This window comes from Coenobita brevimanus, chromosome 27 (assembly GCF_032717465.1).
Source record: "Coenobita brevimanus isolate Jiangsu-jjx chromosome 27, ASM3271746v2, whole genome shotgun sequence".
NCBI classification, from domain to species: domain Eukaryota; kingdom Metazoa; phylum Arthropoda; class Malacostraca; order Decapoda; family Coenobitidae; genus Coenobita; species Coenobita brevimanus.
Genome location: NC_136980.1, coordinates 4,760,001 through 4,783,935, shown reverse-complemented (window position 1 = coordinate 4,783,935; position 23,935 = coordinate 4,760,001). Strand labels below are relative to the sequence as shown.

General features: G+C 41.5%; 1 protein-coding gene across 2 annotated transcripts in view; it reads right to left on the bottom strand.

Annotated features, from left to right (window-relative positions):
* Positions 1 to 23,935, bottom strand: part of LOC145394552 (uncharacterized) — a 63,653-nt gene that overhangs the window by 19,297 nt on the left and 20,421 nt on the right. For both annotated transcript variants that reach the window (XM_080268390.1, XM_080268391.1), the window contains exons 2-4: positions 16,789 to 16,915; positions 10,613 to 11,077; positions 8,664 to 8,867 (exon numbers count right to left, since the gene is read on the bottom strand). In XM_080268390.1, the coding sequence (XP_080124516.1) occupies positions 8,664 to 8,867; positions 10,613 to 11,077; positions 16,789 to 16,915 (796 nt within the window). The remainder of the gene's footprint in view (positions 1 to 8,663; positions 8,868 to 10,612; positions 11,078 to 16,788; positions 16,916 to 23,935) is intronic.

Here is a 23,935-nt window from a genome sequence, read left to right as displayed (position 1 = left end):
CACCCACTCTCTTCATAGTGTAAAAACACTCAGGACATTTAATTTATTAAGCATCCTGCAATATGGCATATCTTAATCTTCTCTGATGAACTGTGTGTAATTTACCTCAGAATTCTTCATCATAAGTCAGCAGAACATTTCATTTGTTTCCCAGTCCTAGGCTGATGTAAATGAACTCAGACAATACACAGTATAGGCAGTCTTGTGGAAGATCAGTAAAGTCTTTCTACTTCTATTATACTATTGCTTTGCTTCCAAGCAATTATATTTAGTTTTTAAGTGGGATGTGTGATGAATGGAAGTTTCTACCACGCACTTAATGTAGTGCTACTTGCATGGCTCCTCTATGCATGATTTATCCAACCAACTCAATCTCCTCTCAATTCCCTAGCTTCATCAATACCATATCTCACCTCTTACACACTCACTCCAAACACACCCGTACTTCATTCCAACACTAATAACCCTTCAATCCACTGACATACTTGTAAAACTAGGTTTATTTTCAATCCTTCCTGACAGTTATTCATTTTAAGAATGGCCTCTCCTACTGAAGAGAATAATTAACCCTGTATCTAACTCCTCCAGTTCAATGTGTCTCTCCTAAGGCAAATAAAAGCACAGCATGAATAAAAAAAAAAAAAAAAAAAAAAGTGTATCATTGTAGTGAAGTGGTTAACCTATTCAGCCCACTGATGTACTTTTATTCATTTCCTTGCTAATTTCAGTGGCTTTTATCAAATCTGCTAGGGACTACTTGAACTTTAGGGTTAAACAGAACAATAAATATCCCTTTTACTATTACTGATCCTTCTGATGTTGGGTGGGGGGGGAGAGAGAGAGAGAGAGAGAGAATGTCCAGATTCAGTGTTAATCACCCATTCATTCATACATCAACCTATCCTTAAATGTGTTACACTACGACCAAAACAACTTTCTACAGCATTCAGCAATTTTCTCATAACACCAATGTTATTTTACAAGTCTCTCACTAGTCTGTGAGATACTTGCTCAATGTGCGTACAACTGCAAGCGAAACCTTTACACATTCACTGTTTGGCTGGATGTATCTGATTATCCTGATGTCGTAAAAATGTACAATTTACGAATTAATCGGTATCCACTTACTTGATATAGTGCTGCTTTGAGTGTCTGCCCTTTCCTCCCTTCCTCTTCTGTCTTTCCTTCATTCTTCCCTCTTCCTTATGCCTAGGGATGACTCTACACTGAGTGACAAGCCAAATGGTTTCCTGTACACCAGGAAACTATTTACTACACTGGGTGGTAATCATACAACCAAATTAAGGCACCTGGTGGTTTACTAAGCAATTACGGTGCTCCAATCAAATTGAGCCAGTGCAGGTTTATATCTATGGGGTGGTTGGGGTTTACTGCTCACATAATGCCACTCAGGGATGAGTGAGGCTGGTCACTCTCATCTTACATGTCAGGACCAACTTGCCTAGCCTCGGGCTCTTACACTCCTCATGAGGCAACACAAGATTAGATGATGGATGGATGGATTTCTTCTGAACTGGTATTTCCAAGTGGTTGATATACAGACAGATACACACGTCATCTTTCCAGAGTTTGATACACACATAGCAGAAAAATGGAACCAGCTGAACCATGCACTAACCCCTAGATGCCGGGCTGTTTATATCAGTCGTTCTCTCAGTACAAGCAATTTTCCCAAAGTTGCTTGTTTTCAAACCTTAGTATCTCAGAAAGTATAGCAGTCAGGGAAACAAATTAAAGACCATATTACTCATCAACTCCTCTTCTTGAGAATGAAATTATCCCCAAGTCTGTAGGTGGTCACACTGATGAGTAAGGATGTGGAGAAGATATGTAACTTTCGGTGACTGAAGCGGGATGTCCATGTGTGTGCACAGCCCCGACTTTGGCTCCACTCTCAACAAGACAGCTTCTCCACTACTAGATAAACTTAACACAGTGGCGTCCAAGGCATGCCCTATGGCACTATTACTGAGCCCTTTCCTAGTATCTTTGGGCAGACGCTTGGCAGGGGTGGATGACGCAAGGGGTCTGCACGATGTGGGAACGGAATCAGACGAGGAGGAACCTGAAGACACCATTTTACACCTGGCAAAGTCACAGGACAGAATGAAAAATGTTTGCGTGCACTGGTAGGAGTCTGTCCCTACCCTTTGGTGGCGAGATCAAACATGAGCCAGTTCAAACATTGGCAGGAAGGAACTTGCACCATATACCGTCATCCGGCAGCCTCTGTCCACCTAAATCGCGACTGCATATCACATTCCCCGGCAGTTGGGGATTAATAGGGATAGGGTTTTCATTGCATTTTGCCAGTTGTAGATTGGATGTACAAAAAGTGTTTCTTTGAATGTACAAAAAATGTTTGTATGCCAAGAAAATGACCATGATATAACAAACACCAGCCAAACAGTTTGAGTGTGGAGGGTTCCACTGTCCACAATTGTACAAAACATTCTTCTGGACAGCCTACATATCCAAATCTTGAACAGCAATGAACATGAATGACTTTAGTGTACCAGGTGGTGTTTTAACCCACAGTGAACAAGTACCATATTTTGAAACTAACTACAAAAATGTAAAGTTTTCCATTAAAGTGACTATTAAAAAAAAATACCAGTAATAGAAAAAGAAACGTAAAACTCATCTTTTAAGTAATATTTATGACCTCCTCCTCCTAAACAATATTAAACAGCTGTGCTACATGCACCAAGCTGGAAACATATAACCCTCTTGAACTTTTACAATTTATAAAATACTGTACTTCAACAATGGCTAGGCTAAGTTAACTATAAATCCCACCCACCCCTACAACCATTCTAAATTTTCAAAAATCAATCAGATTTCATGATCATAGTACAAGACAGAAAATTACACCTTATCTTCAATTTCCACATTCTAATCTTCAATTTCCAGATAAAAGACTAACAAAAAGATCAAGGCCCACATCCTCCTTAGCTTGGGAGGCTTTTCAGCACCTCTTTTGACCAATTTCCTTTAGATTCTAACATGATTACCTGCTGCATGTATTCTGGATGGAATCCACATCATGCTGCCAGAGCAAAATTATCATACATGTAAGTGTGGTGTAATTAGCAAATGTAAATTAAATTAAAAATGAAGATAACAGATTAATAATAATAGTAATAAAATTAATAATAATAATAATAATGCACTCCAATCGGTGAAGGTTTATATCCAAGGGGTGGTTGGGGTTGATTGCTCACATAATGACACTCAGGGATGAGTAAGGCTGGTCTCTCTCATCTTAAATGTCAGGACCAACTTGCCTAGCCCCGGGTTCCTCTGCTCCTCATGGGGCGACATAGGATTGAATGATGGATGGATGGAATAAAATCATTAAGAGAATACAAACCCAAGGGTGGTATCCTCATGGGCTTAGGATGGTATCTAAAACTTCTTCCTAAACACTTTATTTTGCTTATTACACCTTACCATACTTGTGTTATCCACGTAACATAATTTGCATGGATAACATCTAATAATACACAGCTGCCTTAATAACAGAGGGGGTGGCCAAAAAGTAACTGCCAACCTCCACCATCAAGCTACCCTCCATCCAACTCATCCCTTTCATTCATCTCTCTCCACCATCACCCCTTTACCTCACCCTTGGTTTCCCCCTTCCCCCTTTCTCTTCCGTCTCATTCACACCTTAGGGCATTTAACACTTTCCAGCATACCCACATTATCACCACAATGCTCTCAACCTTCCCATACTTTTGCTCATGTGTGTCTCCATTAACTTTACATGCTCTGCTAAGATGACTCATTTCCACTCTCCTCACTCGTGTCATTCCAACAGAGTACAAGCTTCCCTTTCATACATTAGAATGGGAATCACAAGACTGTCATGCAACATCTTCCTCCCCTTCATCCTTACCACCGCCCTCAAAGTGCCTGCAACATTCTTCCCCGCTGTACCCACACTTCAGTCTCTTAACTCTCATCCTTGCACATCACACCACCAATATACCGGTACTGTATTTCAAGGCACTCGTTCTCTCCACTCTCTGACCATTCAGCCTCTCTAAGCATGAACTTCAATCCTTTAAAAACCCTAACTTTATTCTTTCCCAACCACCCCATCTATTCTACCAAGCTCCACTATATCATTTGTATCTCCAATGAAAAATATTCTCTCACTATGAAACAACTTCAAGCAATTTTTTACATTCTCCCGGAACTCATCATTTACACTCGCCTCTCAGTCATTCAGTTAATATGAACACCATATTAACCCCTTGACTATTGTCATGTTCCATATTTTCTTATTCTTACTACCACCACACAATTTCACTCAGTCTGGAACACAACTCCAGTGGTGATGGTAATAAGGGGTAATCTAACCCCTCCACTTTAAAGTCTATGCAAAGAAGATGAAAATCATTTACTGGTAACAAGAACAGAATGTATAAAACATCATCAGAATGAAGATGTTAATACCGCATATGCTGGCAGAATACAGTACAATTAAGGAAGAAGGACTGGTAAGCTTCCTAACCATATGGACAGAGGGTTGTTCTACTACACGTATCATCATCGTCATCATCCAGACCTCCTTTCCCCGTCTACGGCAGGGTAAGGAGCAGCAACGTCCAGATGGCCCAAGTTTGCCCACTCCAATGGGCCACATTTCCATTCACTCATCAGTCAAGTCCCCGGAATCCTGGCTCTAACTGACATGACAGAAACTCTCACCACATTCTGAAGCTTCACACAAGTCAATCTGAACTCCAAACGCCTGATCATGCACTTCTCACAACATTCATCCAGCCAGCTCAATCTCCTGTCAGTCTCCTAGCCTCACTGACTTCCATACCTCTCTTCCTCACATACTCATCCGCCAAATCTCTCCACCTTCTCCTTCGCCTACCTCACCTCCTCCCTCCTTCAAATCCGCTCAAATATACCTTTTTCACCACTCTATTGTTATCCATTCTCTCCACATGACCATATCATCTCAGTACACTCTCCTCGATTCTGGTGTCCACCGACTTCCTCACTCCGCAACTTTCACGTATCACATTATTTCGTATCCTATCCACTCTCTGCACTCAACGTACATTCTTCAGCAGTCCCATCTCCACTGATCTCACTCTTGACTTTTCATTTTCATGCCACACCATAGTCTCACATCCATATATTAAAGATGGCAATAACACTCCTTCATGTAAGCCTCGTGCAGCTGCAACACTCAAGCCTCTGGTTCTTATCAAGGCCTTCATAGCGTCATCTACCGTACCTTCCATCCTTGTGTCACACTCCTTTCCACTTCTTTTGCACATTTTTCTCCCTTTTCTATCACTGTATCCAGCTATCTGAACTCTCTCACCAAATCCAGTCTCTTTCCATTCACTGCAGAATCACACTGGGAGTCACCTTCTCTCTCGATTATCATCACTTTACTCTTTTCTACATTTACTCTCAAGGCATGATGCTCACAAACATCAGCAAAACTCGGCACTAGTCAACCAAGCTCTTGTCCAGTATTTGCAAGTAGCACTACATCATCAGCACACAACAAATTCAAGATATTCCATCCATCACCTTTCATTACCAACGCCATCCCTCTCTCCATTACTCATGTTTTTACTTTTCTCATCACCCCATCCATATGTGTGTATATATATATATATATATATATATATATATATATATATATTGAACAACCATGGGGACATCACACAGTCTTGTCATATGACAACACTAATCGTGAACCATTCACTTAAATGCCTATTTACCCTTACACATGCCTCACTACCATCATAAAAACTCTTGATGGCACCTAGGATCTTACCATCTATGCCGTACAGGTGCAAAACCTTCCACAATCTTTCTCTGTCTACACTGTCCTATGCTTTATCCAGATCCATGAATACCACAAACACCTTATAGTCCTTTTCACATGCCTTCTCCAGTGTCTTACTGCAAATATTTGATTCACACATACTTTGCCACTTCTAAAGCCACCCTGTTGATCACTCACTAAAACTTCTGATATCTCTCTTACATTCTCTACAATAATTCTTCCATATACCTTCCCCACAACACTCAATTAACTTATGCCACAATAATTCTTGCACTCACTTCACTCACCATTATTTCTGTACAGGGGTATAATCACAGACAATTTCAACTCTCCTGGCACAGTTTCGCTCATCCATGCCTTCTTACATATCTCCAACAAACACTTCATTCTGCTATCTCCACTACACTTAATCATCTCTGCATACATTTCATCAACCCCAGCTGCTTTCCTATTTTTCACATCACAGGTTCCCTTTTTCTTAACAGTTTCCACAAGTTGCTGGGAAGTAATTTGCTGGTTTTTAGCACAAATTAGCTTCCAGTCCACAAAAAACATGAAGTGTACCATGGCAAACTCCAATATGATGACTGCTTACGATGAACGATGGTGTTGTTGGAACCAAGTAAACTGAACTGAAGAGGTGCTACAAAAGCTAAGAAAAATAGGCCAAGACTGTTTGTAAGCTACTGGATAATAACACTCCAGCTTCTAAGATGATGACCATGAAATCCGATAAACAAAACCTCCCTGAATACCCCGGAATAAGACATGAACTATAATTTACCATAAACACAGAACAATGTCTTCAAGAACAAGAATAATACTGTTGAACAAATACAACCAACATATACCTCACACGCCTGAATTCCTCAACACTTGGGGAATTTTGATGTGAACATTAGCAAACACACCAATGAAGGGAGGTAAATATGACAATCCCTCTTGGGGTCTAATAATACTGATTTTCTGAAATTTTGTAATCTTGGAGAAAAAATACATAAATCCTCAAAAAAAACTGTTTAAACTTACACAGCAACATGGAGATATAATTCCACAGGGGCTTCTTTGCTGAAGTTATATAGAAAAGCATCATTCTGGTTAAACACAACTACATACAAAGCTGCCCATCTCATCTCTGGGGTGGCTCCTCAACCAAACAGATGCCAGTTTTAGGGTCCCATTCACAAACGAACATAATATGATCAAATCCTCATCATAACTAGGATATATTTTTGCACGAAGAAAGAGACACTTCAAATATTCTACAATCTCATTTTCTCGTTGTTCTTGTGACAGTGGTAGTTTTAGCCCCAGGTTCACCTGAAATGTGAACCCGGTGGAGTGCAGGCTGAAGCTGCCCTCCTCCTGCAGTCCACCAACATCCTCCTCCTAGGGGACAGGGAAGGAGCAGAAAGACGTTTGTTAACGTCTTGTAAAACCCATTACGTATGAAACTAAAGATCAAACTTTGCTTAATGGTCACAAGTCAAGAGTGTAAATAGTGACAATGAGCTGTCTCAGAAGAATACGATGCTTTATGTGGGAAAATGGATAAATGAGGACGCTCAGGAATATTGTGGTATTCATGTGGATGTGCTGGAAAGTGCTAAGAGTACCCTGAGATGGTTTAATATGCTAAGTGAATGAAGGGTGAAAGACTGACTAGAAGAGTGTACATTAATGAGATGGGGAGAGAAAGGGAGGGTGAGGAGGATGTAGAGAGGTACAATATATGAATGAGTGGTGTATTACGGGATGGGCAGTCTGATAGCAGATGACATGGCTACATGAAGATGATTTGTTCCTAGCTACTGTACATCCTCCAGGATTATGACCAATGGCAACAAAATAACAGAATTTTTCTCATACCTTAGTCTGCTTTTGCAAAGACTAGCAACAAGGGAGGATTCTGCTTACTCCCTGTCCTTACTGCAAAAACAAATCACAGCTACAACAGGGAGATGATCATAGGTTTGTGAATGCAGACCCTGGTGCAGTCCCCTTTCTCACACGAGCAGTTATCGACCGTGAAGACAAATGCCAATACTCATTCTCTCACGCAAGTGCTGGATGAATTGAGGCATTAGTGGGTGTATTACCGAGTATCACGTGCAATAGCAGTAGCACATAATCCATCAGGTAATAAAGTATAGCAACTGGGCAAATCAAACATTTGTCTCTGGAGAATTACTGAGCAATTAACCCTTTCACCAGTAGTGTCTGACAGTAATACTTGGATTCTCCATTCAATAAGGGACTGGCAATACAACTAACAATTATCTACAAAAACAATAATATTTCAATATGAATATAAATATCAATGCTTCCCCCCACCCCCCCTCTATTTTTACAGCTCTACTTCTTTAATATCCCATCAGCAACTTAGGGGCAAAGGTTCAGACTACTCAGTCTACACATTTAATACAGTCAAGACCAGTCACCTGCCCACATGGCACTAAGTAAGCAATAAACCTTAGCCATCTATTGTACTTCAATCATTTATGGGTCACATCTGGTTAGACAGCCTTAACCCATCACAAGGCATCAAATACTACAAATGCAAAATGCTCAAAGGGATTTCTATTTTTACAATGATGAAAATACAGTATCATGTACCACTGTTCACTGGTCAAATGGTTAAACTAAGAAGGGGAGAACTTTATTACCTGATGCTGGGGTTAGTACATAGCAAACACACACTATACCCCTAAAAGAAGTCCAATTACTCTACAGTAGCTTAAATTATCTAAATAAAAAATTGTAAGCATCACCATGAAAAGAACGAAGAGATACAAGTGCAGGTGGCACCTACCAAAGAGATGTCCTCCTCGGGATGTATGATGCGCGAGTTTGCCGAGACAGTGGTTATTAAGGCAGGTTTTTTAGACTCTCCCTTATCCTGAGGCACGCTGTTTACAGTTGAGGATTGACTGCTCGGTGCCGACTGTCCATTGGCTTGACTGTATGCTGGGAAGGCTGGTTTGACTGGTCCTATCTGGCTGTTGCTTGCTGTTGTCTGCAGGAAGCAAAACCAAACTTTGAAAATACCAGCTAACGCCTACATTCCCCACACCCCCGACTCTGGGCATTGGCTTCATAGCCCATTCCCATGGCCCAGTAGTCCTCCTACGTCCACACACCTGCACATGTCACCACTTCGGCACTAAGACCCAATGTCCATATTGAATATATGCTAGGGCTGTCTCATACAGGACTGGTGTACTGGTATTAGCAGGGGTATTTTTATGACATGTCGGCAGGTCATCTGGTAAATCAGTAAAGCCTGCTTTAATGATATTCAAATCCTTAAACTGTTCCCTGTCCCAGCGGGGATTCGAACCTGGGTCCATTAGGACTCCAGGCCAACTCTCTATTGATTCAGCCTACAATTACCATATCTCCATCTTCAATACTGACCTGTAACAAGAGACTAACAGCAGAATATGATGCAAGGTCAAAGAAAACTGCTGTGGAAATGATGCAGAGCAACAGTATTGTCTTATCCGGCCACTGAGCTACTAGTGGGTGGGGTGGGGGTGAAGTGGGGGGGGGGAGCCAAATGAATTAAATATCAGAACTTCTTTTCACTTTACTCACGCTACTGCCTGTGGCTTATAATCAACTTGATACAGCTCCCTCAAAGTGAATTCATTTCGTTTTTGAAGGCTCCAACTTGCTTGCAGGCATAGACCTTGGTCACCTAATGGCAGCTCTCCATGCTGCTCAATCAATGGCAGCCTCCCTGTTCAATCCCTTAACTCTGAGGTCACACTTAATGACCTCATTCCAGGTCTTTTTCGGTCTACCCATCGCAACCCCACCCCTAGTATTAACGCTTCTCACTCTCTGCACCCAATTATCATCCCCCATCCTGTCCACATGCCCAAACCACCTCAGTCTACCTCTCCTCATCATAGTACCAATACACTCCAGTCCCATCCTAAATCTCAACTCGTCCATCAAAAACCCAGCCCCCCCCCCCCAAGCCTTGCACTCAGGAACGCACTGCATATCCACAAAATCTTTGTCATTTCTGTACGTTTGAGCCTGCAAATATCCTTTTCCTTTACTGCCCAGGTCTCAGGTCTCACTACCATACAGCAATACACTTCCAACACATGCTGGATACAGAGATCCCTTAGCACGTAGGGAGAGCCCTCTCAATGTCAGGGGAGACAACAGCTCCCTGAACTTCTTCCGTTCCCTCCCTAGCCAAAGAAATGACAAAGATTTGGTGGATATGCAGTGCGTTCCTGAGTGCAAGGCTTGGGGGGAGGGGGGGCTGGGGGCTGGGTTTTTGATGGACGAGTTGAGATTTAGGATGGGACTGGAGTGTATTGGTACTATGATGAGGAGAGGTAGACTGAGGTGGTTTGGGCATGTGGACAGGATGGGGGATGATAATTGGGTGCAGACAGTGAGAAGCGTTAATACTAAGGGTGGGGTTGCGATGGGTAGACCGAAAAAGACCTGGAATGAGGTCATTAAGTGTGACCTCAGAGTTAAGAGATTGAACAGGGAGGCTGCCATTGATTGAGCAGCATGGAGAGCTGCCATTAGGTGACCAAGGTCTATGCCTGCAAGCATGTAAACAATCTTATCATCACGAGCGGTTACTGTAACCATTATAATAAAAATTATTTACAATACATCGCTACTAATAACTGCACTCAGACAACCAATCAGCTGTCAGCTTTAAAGTCTTAAGGCTTAAGAACAGACTGATTAGACTTCAATATTTATCATGTGGAAGAAGCGTACCTGAGCAGCAGATGGAAATAGTGGTTTGCTGGGCGGCTGTGAGGTGCTGGGGGGATTGGTGCTGGGTGGAGCCCCAGGTGGTGGCATGGGTCCCATTGGCCCCATAGGTCCACCCATCATACCTGGCCCACCCATGTATGGTGGCATGTGACCCATGGGTCCCATTGGTCCCATCATAGGCATCATAGGACCATTGGGTCCCATCATAGGCGCCATGGGTCCTGGTGGTCCCTGGGAAGGCACGGCAGGTGGTGGTGGGTTGGACTGTCCTGGGAGGCTGGACTGGGAATCCTCATCATCTTCTTCCTCCTGTCGCCTCCCGGCTGCCCCTAGTCGTCCCGCACGCTGACGTTCGTGCTCTTTCAGGTCGTCCTCAGGGATGCCCTCCATTCCATAAATCTCTATCTCGATGTTGTTGCGGTTTGGTAGAGCATTTGGAACTTTGTCTATTGTCTCTTTATGTACCTAAGAGTCAGGACATTGAATATGAGATACAATGGGTCATCAACATCGGTCAATAATTGCATCCATGGTTTGTTTGCATACCTAAGAGACAAGGCAATTGAAAAATATAAGATAATTAAAATTATAACACTTCAAAACTTTATATAACATCTATGGTACTGTTCTTCAAATTATGATCTAACCTTTAACCCGTAAAGTGCTACAGGACTCTTGAGAGGCTCATTCTGCAAGGGGGACTTGTGAAGCTGCCTGCCACTTGAGGCTACCACCGTTAACTGCTTGTCCTCCCCAAGCATGTGTTAAATTACCGTGATTTTTCTCTGTTGGTGAAAGAACCTGTGTGGCAAAATACCATTATACACTATTAAAGTATTGTATTGGTTTTGTAACAAAAATATAACACGGGAGAATACATTGCTCTTGTTGTTTTATTTTCCCGAAAACCAAGTCCGAACTTTGAAAACCTGGCACTTATATATTTTTTTTGTTGTTTTTAATGAAGTTGCTACAAAGCTTGAGTTAATTCTTGCCTCCTGAAATGTTTGATATAAACCGTAGTGTTAGGCAAGCACTTGTTCTGTTTGTGTCAGTAGTCTCCTTTGGCAGAAATTTAATGATGATGTATTAAATCATTCTACATCAGCCATCCAACCTCAAAGACAGTCCCTGTTCCAAGATTTGATACGGCTTATTTGAAAGTGGTGGTAGCGCATTTTCCCATGGGGATAAGTCATGATCAAATCTTTAAATGGGGACAGTCTCTGACCTCAGATGGCTGATGTAGAAAAATTTAATACATCATAAAATTTCCGCCAAATGAGAAAATGACACAAATAAAACAAGCACTTGGCTAAAATGACAGTCTACAGTATACAATATATTGAACATTTCATGAGTCAAGAATTAACTCAGCTTTGTAGTAACTTCATTAAAAATGCTGAATAGGAATATAATGTATAAGTGCCAGTTTTCAAAATTCGGGCTTCATTTTTGCGGAAATAAAACAATGAGAGCAACGTATTCTCCTCTGTTATATTTTAGTTACAAAGCTTTTTCAATACTTCAATAGTGTATGACGGTATATTGCCACAGAAGTTCTCACATCAACAGAGAAAAATCACAGTAACTGAACACGTGCTTGGGAGAGAGAAGCTGTAAACAGTGAGAGACATCTGGTGGCAGACAATTTCCAGAAGTCCTAGGGCTCTCGAGAGCCAGAGTAATAATTTTCTGAACCCACTGGGGTACAGTAACTTAGTCTTGTATCTCTACACCTAGAATGGGTTGAAACAGGCCTGGCTGTTACCATTTATATTAAGGTTCCTGATGATTGGAAAACATCATCACTGATATATCCTAAGTCATAACCCCTACAATACAATATTCTATCTATCTATCTATCTATTGCCAGACGCCTCAATCCTGTTTGGGGTGGCCACAAACAAATCGCCTACAAGTCGCCCTGTCCCCCGCCATTTCACTGCCCTGCTCCCGACTCACACCCCCCTCTCTCATATACCTCTCCACCCCATCCCTCCATCTCATCCTCGGCCTCCCCCTCCCTCTTCCCCCCTCCACCTCGCTCACATACACTCTCTCCGTCAGTCTTTCACCCTCCATCCTCTCCACATGGCCAAACCACCTCAGTGTGTGCCTCATAACGCTTCCTATCACATCCACATCAACACCACAACGCTCTTTTATATCCTCATTCGTCAGCCTGTCTCTCCACATGACTCCACAGGCTCCTCTTAAATAACTCATTTCCACTGCTCTCACTCTTGACTTGTGTCCTTCCAACTATGTCCAAGCTTCACTTCTGTACGTTAGAGTTGGTATCACGATACTGTCATGTAGTAACTTTTTCACTTCCATGCTCACTTCCCTGTTTCTTATCACTGCTTTCAAAGAACCAGCAACCTTTCTTCCGTGCTGTACCCTTTCAAGCACTTCACCCTCCAAACCTCCATCCTTACTCATCACACTACCAAAGTACTTAAACGTACTCACATTTTCCAATTCCTCACCATCCAACCTCGCTGTACATTCACTAACGTCACCTCTCTCAAAGACCATCACTTTACTCTTCCCTACATTGATGTAGGGAATACAATATTATTATTATTATTTTTTTTTTCCAGCTCAGGGACAACCTTGAACTGCAGTGGAATTTAACCACTTCACTCCATTACATTGTTATTTATTCTTGCTATCTTCAGGTAATTTTATTTCGGTCAGGAGACTGTACCAAACAAAGAGGTTCGATACAATTTTCATTAAACTCATCACAATTTGACAGCCTTCCTAATACAGCATATAAAACTACTTGATGGAGGCTTGATTAAATTAAGGATATAATCACTTTTAAGGGGTTCATGGAGATTACTTCTAACCCTTCAGCTGTGAGAGACTAACCTTTTATTAAGACCTGACAAGTTATATGGAAAAAAAAAAAAAAAAAAAAAAAAATGAAAAAATGAAAAGTTCAACTAATTAACCCTTTAGATGGAAAATTGAACACAGTACTGCACTTTATTACAGCCAAATGCACCACAGGTTAAAGCCATGAAGACTAATATCTTGAATGAGAAAAAAAAACTTATCATTTAATTTCACTTAATGCCCACTACCATAGGGTATGACTTTGTGTAACCTCTTGAAATTTATAAGCCTGTCACATTTCTTCATATTTTTTAATGTAGGCTAGTCTTCTTGGCCAGACAAATTTTGTTTAGCTAAGAAGACTTCTCAGTGTGAGGGGCCAGCCTCAAGGGATCTCTAAGCTGAATACAATACAGATTAAATCCTTGTGCAGTGACATCTTTGTATCTAATGCTAGAAAAGATTAGTATGTGAGTTAGAAGAGAGTGGATGGGGAATTAGGAATGAATCTGAGTGCAAAGTAGAGAGAATGTAAGAAAATATTCTGGAGGGAGGTAAAGAGGGTTAGACAGAGTGAAAATTAGCAGGAGAGTGAAAAATAAAAATGGCAGACTGATTATGATGAAAGGAGGAAAAGTGAGCAGATGGAGACAACACTTTAAGTAACTGTTAAACACAGAGAATGAAAGTAATGCAAGTATAAGTGGCTGGGGAATGGCTGGGAGGTGCATGGTGGGAATGGAGGAAGAGATCAGTAGGATGAAGTAGTGGAAGCAATGAAGAGAGCCAAAATGGGTAAAGTCCCAGGAATTGATGAAGTGTGTGGTGAAATGCTAAAGAATGGAGGAGAGATAATAGTAGAATGGATATGGAAGATGTGCAGACTGGCCTGGGAGGAAGGTCGAGTCGCAGAGGATTGGAAGTCATGTATAATTATTCCTCTGTACAAGAGGAAAAAGGAAAAAGAAGTGTGTGGTGATCATAGCGGAATTTGTCTTCTTAGTGTAATTGGCAAAGTTTATGGTGGGATACTTATTGACAGAGAGAGGGAAATAACAGAGGAATTACTGTAGTTGGAGAAGAACAGGGAGGTTTTAGAAGGGAAGAGGTTGTGCAGATCAGATATTCATCTTTAGGTCTTTAATGGAAAAACTTCTAGAGATGGAAAAGAAGTTGTATGGATTTGGGACAAGCATATGACAGAGTGGATACACAAAGAAAGCAGAAAATATTAAGAATATATGGAGTAAATGTAAAAAAAAAGTAAAGTGACGGTAATCGAGTGAGAAGGTGACTCCCAGTGTGATGTTACAGCGAACGGAGAGACTGGAAATGGTAAGAGTTAAATACCTAGGTACAGTTACAGAAAAGAGAGGAAAATGTGCAAAAGAAGTGGAAAGTAGAGTGACACAAGCAAGGTAGCTGGAGCTATGAAGGGACTGATAAAAAACAAAGGCTTGAATGTTGCAGCTGCACTAGGCTTACTGAAGGAGTGTTAGTGCCAACTTTAACATATGGATGTGAGACTATGGTGTGGCATGAAAAACAAAAGTCAAGAGTGAGAGCAATGGAGATGGGACTGCTCAGAAATGTACAGTATGTGGAGCACAGGGAGTGGATACAATATGAAATAATGTGATTCATGAAAGATGTGGAGTGAGAAAGTCTGTGGACATACAATCGAAGCGTGTACTAAAATGGTATGGTCATGTCAAGAGAATGGATAACAACAGAGTGGTGAAAAAGGTATATCTGAGAAAATCTGAAGGAGGGAGGACACGAGGCTGGCCAAGAAGAAGGTGGAGGGATATGGTGAATGAGTGTGTGAGGAAGAGAGGTGTGGAAATTGATGAGACTAGGGTACTGACAAGAGAGTGAGCTGGCTGGATGAATGTTGTGAGAAGTGCATGATCAATACCCCTTTTAAACGTGACAGCGTTTGGATTGACTCCATCGATACGTTTATGTGAAGCTACACGCTGTGGTGAAAGTTTGTGGCATATCAGACAGAGCCAGGATTCAAGGGGCTTGAATGATGAGTGAATGTAAGTGTGGTCCATTGGAGCGGGCATACCTGGGCTGTCTGGACGTTATTACTCCCCACCCTGCCCTAAGGTGGGAAAGGAGGTCTGGATAATGAAGATAATGATGATGATAAAATGAATAATTGTTAAATGCCGCGAAAAGTATATATGAGGATGCTAAGGCTGCAGTGCAAGTGGATAGTAAACTGAATGAAATTTTCTATCTGAACATTAGATTGAAACAGGGATGTGTCATGTCTCCTTGGTTGTTCAATCTGTATATGGATGTAGTTATAAAAGAGATGTAGAGTAGAGCAGTGGATGTTCGAGTGGCCCTAATGAGAGACGGCAGCGTTTGGAAACTTCCTGTATTTTTTTTTTTTTTTTTTTTTTTTAACGTGTCCGACTCTGGGCAAAGGCTCAGGACCCATTTCTTGGGGGCAGTGGCCTATCCCAAGGCCCAGTAGTCCTCCTACACCTCCACATGTCCCGTACTGTTGTATTGTTTGCAGATGATACAGTATTGTCAAGTGAAGATGAAAGGGAACTGCAAGGCTTGGTGAATGAGTTTCGGGGAGTGTGTAAGAAACAGAATCTAAAGATGAATGTAGGGAAGAGTAAAGTTATGGTCTTTGAGAAAAATGAAGTCACTGAATGTACAGTGATGTTGGATGATGAGGAAATGAAAAATGTGGTTCTTTGAAAGCAATGATAAATACCGGTAGGGTAGAGCACATGGAGGGGGGGAAAAAAAGGGGGGGAGGGGGGGCCTGCATGATGGTACTGTGATACCAATTATAACGTATGGAAGTGAAGCTTGAACCTTGTTGGAAGGACACAAGAGTAAGAGCAGTGGATATAAGTTACCTGAAAGGAGCTTGTGAGTTATATGGAGAGACAGACTGACAAATATGGAACTGAAGAAGCAATGTGGTGTACATGTGGACGTGATACAAAGCATTAGAACAAAAATTCTAAGGTGGTGTCGCCATGTGGGGAGGATGGAGAGTGAGAGACTAATGAGGAGAGTGTATGTGGGTGAGGTGGAGGGGAAGAGAGGAAGAGGGAGGCCAAAGATGAGATGGAGGGATGGAATGGAGAAGCATATGAGAGAGGGGTGTGTAAGCGGGGGACAGGGCAGTGAAATGAAGGGGAATAGGGTGACATGGAGGCGATTTGTTTGTGGCCACCCCTTAACGAGATTATGGCGTCTGGCAATAGACCTAGTGAAGCACCTTAACCCACTAGACCACCATATTTCAATAAACTTAATAAAAATACTGGTAATAAGCAGATGAACCTAACCTGCATACAGTGAATGGAGAGTCCTGGGCCAGTGTAGAGCTTCTTGTGACATATGTGACATTTGAAGTGCTTGGCCTTCTGGTGTTGAATCAAGATCTTCTCGTCGTCAAATTCACGGTTACAGTACCTGCAGACAGTAAAGAAGAGATTAGCACGATCTCCCCATTTTGCTTAACTAAATATTGATGTGAACAATAACTCTTAAAGACCACAAATCGCTGACCTGGCCTACCCCCAGAACCGTAAAAAGGGTCAAATTTTTCAATTTTCCATCAAGGTAAATTTTGGTCTTACAGATTTCAAGTGCTTCATTTTACACACCAGAAAATGTATATTTTGCTCTCATATGTCTAATGGATACCACACTATTGACTGTCAAAAAAAAGTCAAAAATAAAAAATTGTAACCCCTCACATATAGAGGAAAAAAAATTGCACCAAAGTAAAGTTTGGTCTTCTGGATTTGAAGAGCTTGATTTTAAACACCAGAAAATTTACATTTCACTCTCATATGTCAATTGTTTACCATACTGTCAACTGTCAAAATAAAGTCAGTCCTCACCATGAGCAAGAATGGGACATCATAAGGGGAGAGAGGGAGGTGGAGTGTGTATGTGTGTGTGTGGGGGGGGGGGAGGCATCAGGAATGGAGGGAAAGGGAGGGAATATACTTGCCATACACAGCTAATATGATCAAGAGGGAATATGGGGTGGTAGTTTGGGTGGAAGGGAACACAAAGGGCATGATCCAATGGGGCAGAGGGAAGTGGAGAGATGGCAGGGGAGGGGGGTTGGGATCTCTCCCCACCACTTCATCTCTTAGTTTCCATTGGCTGGGTACCATTTATGTCATAAAAGGGGTGGGGTTACAACTCTCCAGTTTTCTGTAACCTCTCTACAATCGTCAGCCATAAGAATTCACGAACCAAGTTCACAAACTGATAATCGTTGGACATAGGACTTCAGAGGTTAGTATATTTTAGGGTGATCCACAACTAGTTCCTACCTCAAATGACTGACTTCTCAAGTTTCTATAGCAACTACAGGTACTTCCCTATTCATGTAGAGTACTTTCAATTTACACACAGTAATTCCAATCTATGCAAAACCTTAAAAGAATGAAAGAAAAGGGGAGGATAGAAATAAAATTATTACACAAATTTGGTGGGGGTACCCTACTCAAGCTTTCTACGTACATAACAACAAACAGTTGTACAGCTCTGGATGGTACTCATACTCAATCACTTCTCTGTCAAGCACATGCTGCAATGATGTAAATACACTCGTTTATGCTCTCTCTTTGTTATGTGCTTGCCTGCTTGCAATATCTCACTCCACTGTACTATTACAGTACATTATATAAAATAAAGAGCTTGCTAGAACAAGTCACTGTAAGTGTACAAAAACACAATGGTACAGCAAGTTTCAATGTGTTTTAGGAGGCGGTGGCTCAATCGGTACAGAGTTGGCCTGCAGTCCTAACAGACCTGGGTTCAAATCCCACTGAGGCAAGGAACAGTTTAAGGATTTGAATTTCATAAAATCAGACTTTACTGATCTACCAAAAGACCTGCCGACATGTTGTAAAAATACCTCTCCTAATACCAATACACCAGTCCTTTATGAGACAGCCCTAGCATGTATTCAGTATGGAAAGTGGGTGTTAGCGCCGAAGTGGTGACACATAGGGGTGTGCAGTACGTAGGAGGACTACTGGGCCTTGAAAGCAGGCTGTGAAGCCTATGCCTACAGTCGGACACACACACACACACACACACACACACACACAAAATTGCTTTTGTGTAACTATGAAGGGTCAGTTCTGATTTATGTAAAAACTCCCTTTACACAAACGTTTTCCAGAAATAATTCATTCATTCATTCATTGCCAGACGCCATGTATCCCAGACAGGGTGGCCAAGGGCTTAGAGTTAATTGTTTTACAGGGAGGGGCACTAATCCTCCACCAACCCCACTTGACGTAGGGATGCCAACAGCATCTGGTGTTCCCAGGCGGTCACCCATCCAAGTCCAGAAATAATCTTTTGATAATTGAGTATAATAGTATATAAGCAAACACCGCTTTAACAATGCAATTGGTTAAGCAGAAATTCATTGCTAGGCGGGGTATCATATCTTGGGGTAGATTTAACATGTAAAAGTACAGGGATGCATTTTTGAGCCTTGGGTTTCCTCTCCCAACCAAGTCCTAAACCCACCCAAATGAGTCCAAGAAATGTTTAAAGCCAATCTAAATGGCATAACAGCTGTAAAAGAAGATACTGGTAATGCCCTTTTCACTTGTACTCAGTCAAGGTCACTGGAGGCTGCAAACTCCGACTCGTATTCAAAATTGGTAGAGAAGAAGCGGAAGCATTGTATACAATCCCACCATCAGACGGTCCCGGGACAATTCAATAAACATCTGTTTTGCACGATAATAATGTATATATGACACAGAATCATCCAAGGTGTGAAATGTGACAGAATCGTTGATGCTTTGACGGAGAATGCGATCGATGATGTGATCGGGATAGCCTGTTCAACAGCCCCTCTTTATGTAGTTTTATTTACTCTTCTCCTTTATTTTCTTCTCTCTTATTTTCCAACATTTACTTAGGAATTCCTTTGTATTTTCAAAGCATTTTCCCTTCAACAGCCCAAATGTAAACAACTGAGTTATCAATCGATGATATGATCGGGGTAGCCTTTTCAACGGCCCCTCTTTACGTCATTTTAGTTACTGTTCTGGTTGCTGAGCTCCTTTATCTCCCTCTTATTTTACAAAATTTATTTAGAAATTCCTTTATATTTTCAAAGTGTTTTTCAATGAACAGCCTGAATGCAAACACATGATTTATCAATATCATAGTTTTCATCTATGAACAAAATATTTACTCTACAAGGCTTTCATAATTTATTTATTTAACCCCTAGGGTATGCGATTCTCCAGCCTTGAGTACCCCCTAGGACACAAAAACAGGTCTATTTTTCGACTATATCAGAGGTTAAAAGTTTTATGCCCGATTTATAGAACTTGAATTTACACACCTGAAAAAACAAACCCCACCCTCCTAGACCCAATAGTTACTGAGCTATGGCCAGTCAAAGTTAATAATAGTTATCCTTCACAGCCCCGGCGAGAAAGAAAATACACTGCTCGCACCTGTTTTCTTCACAAAAATACGTACAAAAATCAGCAAAATCATTTTTTTTTTTTTTAGATGTGTACAGAGGTTATAAACCATTGTAATGTGCTTAGAAAAAAATAAAATGGTGACAAACCCCCCAAATAAATACGATAAATAGAAAAATTTATCCTCCCCTACTCTCCTCTCCCCATACCTCCAATCCCCTCCCCTTCCCTTGCCTAACCTTCCCTCCCCGCTAAGCTGTCAAATCTAGCTAGGGAAAATGGTCATGAACCCCCCCCCCCAATAAAAATATGATAAATAATAAAACTTATACTCCCCTCCTCCCCATACCTCCAGTCCCCTCCCTCTCCTTCCCTTCCCTTGCCTAATATCCCCTCTCCCCTCCCCTCCAAGCTGTCAAATCTAGCTAGTTTTCGTTTTGTTTTGTTCCGTTTTTGAAGGCTCGAACATGCTTGCATGCATCGGCATAATATAAAATTTCTTTTTCGAGTGGGTTTTGAATAAAGACAGCTAAAATAATTGTGGTGTGCATATCTGTATGCAAAGACATGAATAAATTACAGGTAATGATTCAAGAACATGCGCCATAGTGTAAAAAATACGCAATATTTGAGGCTAGGTAGGTAAAGATACGGTGTGCTAGGGGGTGGGGTGGGGGTGGGGGGAAGTGGTAAGGCCAGGAGGGGGTGTATGGAGATGGAGGGATGGGAGAAGACCACCACCAGACACAAAGGAAGGACCCCAGTGAAGTACAGGGACATGGAGGGAGGGTAGGGGGGAAATACCCTCCCCCAAGATGACTGGGGGGGGAGATCCACATGGGAGGGAGGGATGCATGAGGAGGGTGTAGGAGGGGTGGTGGTGGTGGTAAAAATGGTGGGAGGTAGAGTAGTAACAAGGTAGTGGGGTAGAGGGACGTGGCAAGAGGGAGGTGGGGGGTAAACCCCCCACCACCTGGGTATGGGCCTGGGTCCCCCCTCCGGTGTGTCCAACACTTAGTTCTGATCGGTTAGAAGCCATCTACGTCAGAGCTGGGGTGGAGCCAGCTGCTGCCAGTTTTTTGTGGATGTTGCACAATCAGCGTTGTTTGTCCTTTTAAGAAACTGCGCAAAAAGCTCGATCGACAAGTTTAGTACTTTATGGGTTAAATTATTATGTATTCCATGATGGGGTAGATGTTCAACGGTCAAACACAAAATATTCTTTGTTGAGTCACCTAGTTGTCCACACTGTTTTGTACCTTGTCCGAAGGGCGAGAATCTGTACCCTAAGTGATAGTGTTCACTCCACCTACCACTATAAAACATTAATCTAAGTCTAAAAGCAGTTTATAAATCAACTTAAACAAAATTTAAGTCTAAAATATCATCATAAAAAAAAAAGGGGCAGGGGGGGATATGCCTATGATAGGCAGGGTTGGGTGATATTTCTACCCCATCACTACTCCTGGGTATCACATCTAGGGGTATCGTAATTCGGGGTTTGCCTTTACAGTATATACTGTATTAAATTTGCTGAGTGTAGTTCCAAAAACATGCACAAGCGATCACACCTTTCTGCTATAAGTGGAACTATAGTATGTTATCAGAGAAGAAACAAACTTTTACATCTCTCTCTGATAACATACTGTGGAGATCTAGAAAACAACAATTTGACCTCTTAACCTCTTCAATCCCATGACATGTTTTCTGGTTTATTCTAGCTACCTCCACAAATTTTTTATCTCTATCTATCTATCTATCTATTGCCAGACGCCTCAATCCCATTCTGGGTGGCCACAAACAAATCGCCTCCACATCGCCGTCCCCCGCCATTTCACTGCCCTGCTCCCAACTCACATTCCCCTCTCTCTTATACTACAACCAGAAAAATGAAGCAGAATGGAAGGGATTATGAAACAAAGACCAGAGAAATGGTGCAGAATGGATGGTATTGAGAAACTATAACCAGAAAAAGAATACAGACTGAAGGGATTAAAAAAAAAATTAACAGAGAGGGGAAGCAGAATGGAGGAGATTCAGAAATACCAACAGAGAAAGGACACAAAATAGAAGGGATTAGGAAACACTAACCATAGAAAGGATGCCCTTGAAACAATCACTTTCCTCTCACGAGCAATGGGTGTCAAGCAACTGGCAACAAACATGCTAGGCAGTGAGGTTATTTAAATTTATAGTATTTATTGCCTGCTACTGTAGTCTGTGACTTCTAGACATTTGTCCTCACTCAGGGAAAAAAAAAAAAAAAAAAAACCATGAGACACCACCTTTCCTTATTTTCACCACATTGCAAACCAGTAAAATGTCTGGATCCAGCAGTTCAGCCTTGGTTCCCTACAATCCAAATGGGGCAAAAATGAAGGGAAAACAGAATAAATCAGTTTCTAGGCATCCCACTTCAATCTCTTTAATTCAACATAACGGGATTGTGGCGTCTGGCAATAGATAGATAGATTTTTATAATATGGTCCTGTACAACAGGAAACCATTTACAATGCAGGGTGGTAACCATATATATAACTAAATTATGGCACCTGGTGGTTTTGTGAGTAATTATGGCACTCCAATCGGATTAAGCCTGTGCAAGTTTACTGCTTATGTAATGCCACTCAGGGATGAGTGAGGCTGGTCACTCATCTTAGCCCACCGCGTGCCGGCTATTTTTAGCCCTCTGGGTCACCCCAGTGCTGGCCTTTTTTTTTTTTTTTTTTTAAGCTAAAATGATAGATTTTGATGTGGAAACAACGAATTTCGCCATTAAAATGCTCACCGAGGCTCGGAAATGAGTTTGAGTCCTGCATACTCGTGTACAGGTATCGCCGCTCTCTCAAACTCACAACGTAAGTGAGAGAAAGCCATTTTCTATGTAAGGTATACTCAGGTATTTATGCTGGGAAGGTATAGCATTGTTCAGTACACTTTTCTGATTACTTATTACCATACTTCAGCATCTATCACAATTTGTGTGTCTTTCTCTCTGTGCATGCATTATCTTACACTTACTTGAAGATAGGTACAACCTGACTTCATTATGTACAGTCCTGGCACTTACAAGAAGGTATTTCAACCTGACTTCACTATATAGTCCTTACACTTACAAGAAAATATTTACAACTTACACTTACATGAAAATATTTACAAAATGCCTGCACTATGTACAGCACTGGGTGAGGCACACATGCAGAGTGAGGGGGATCAAGTGAGTGTACGGCCTTGACAGCCTGGGGGACGGTAGAGGAACAGTTACCTTACATGCCTGCCAATTTTTACCCGCAAAATCTTGAAAAATGCAATCACAGTGAAGTTTTTTGTTTTAGACCGTTTTAAAACGGCACTGGAACTGGCTGCAGAATTATGTCAGACCGTTTTAAAACGGCACTGGAACTGGCTGCAGAATTATGTCAGACCGTTTTAAAATGGCACTGCCACACGGCAGGTTAGATGTCAGGACCAACTTGCCTAACCCCAGGCTCCTACTCTCCTCATAGGGCTATATGAGATTGGATGATGAATGAATGAATGATACTGTAGGCCTAATTTTCCTCCCCTATCACTAAAGGTATGAATAGTGTATTTATATACCTATTCCTATATATAATATATATACAGTATATATATATATATATATATATATATATATATACAGTGGAGCCTCTTTTATCCGAGATTCTTTTAACTGTAATATGCCATTAACCGTAAGTGTTACTAAAACGTTCTCATTTCGATTAACCGCAAAAACCCGATCTCTATCTGAAAATTCAAACACGGCGGGCTTGTTTCGCACCACTAGCGTTAGGTTACGGTTGCTCTGCTGGTCACTAGAGCGAGCGTTGGTTGCGCCAGTGAATTACTGAATTGTTTTGGTGAAGGTTTATTCAAGTTTACTTGAAGATTTATTAAGTTGACAGTTTCAATTACAGTTACAAAATTGCAGTTACTTAAGTACATAGTTACTACAGTGTATTAAGTGTTTTGGTGATGGTTAAGTGGCTTT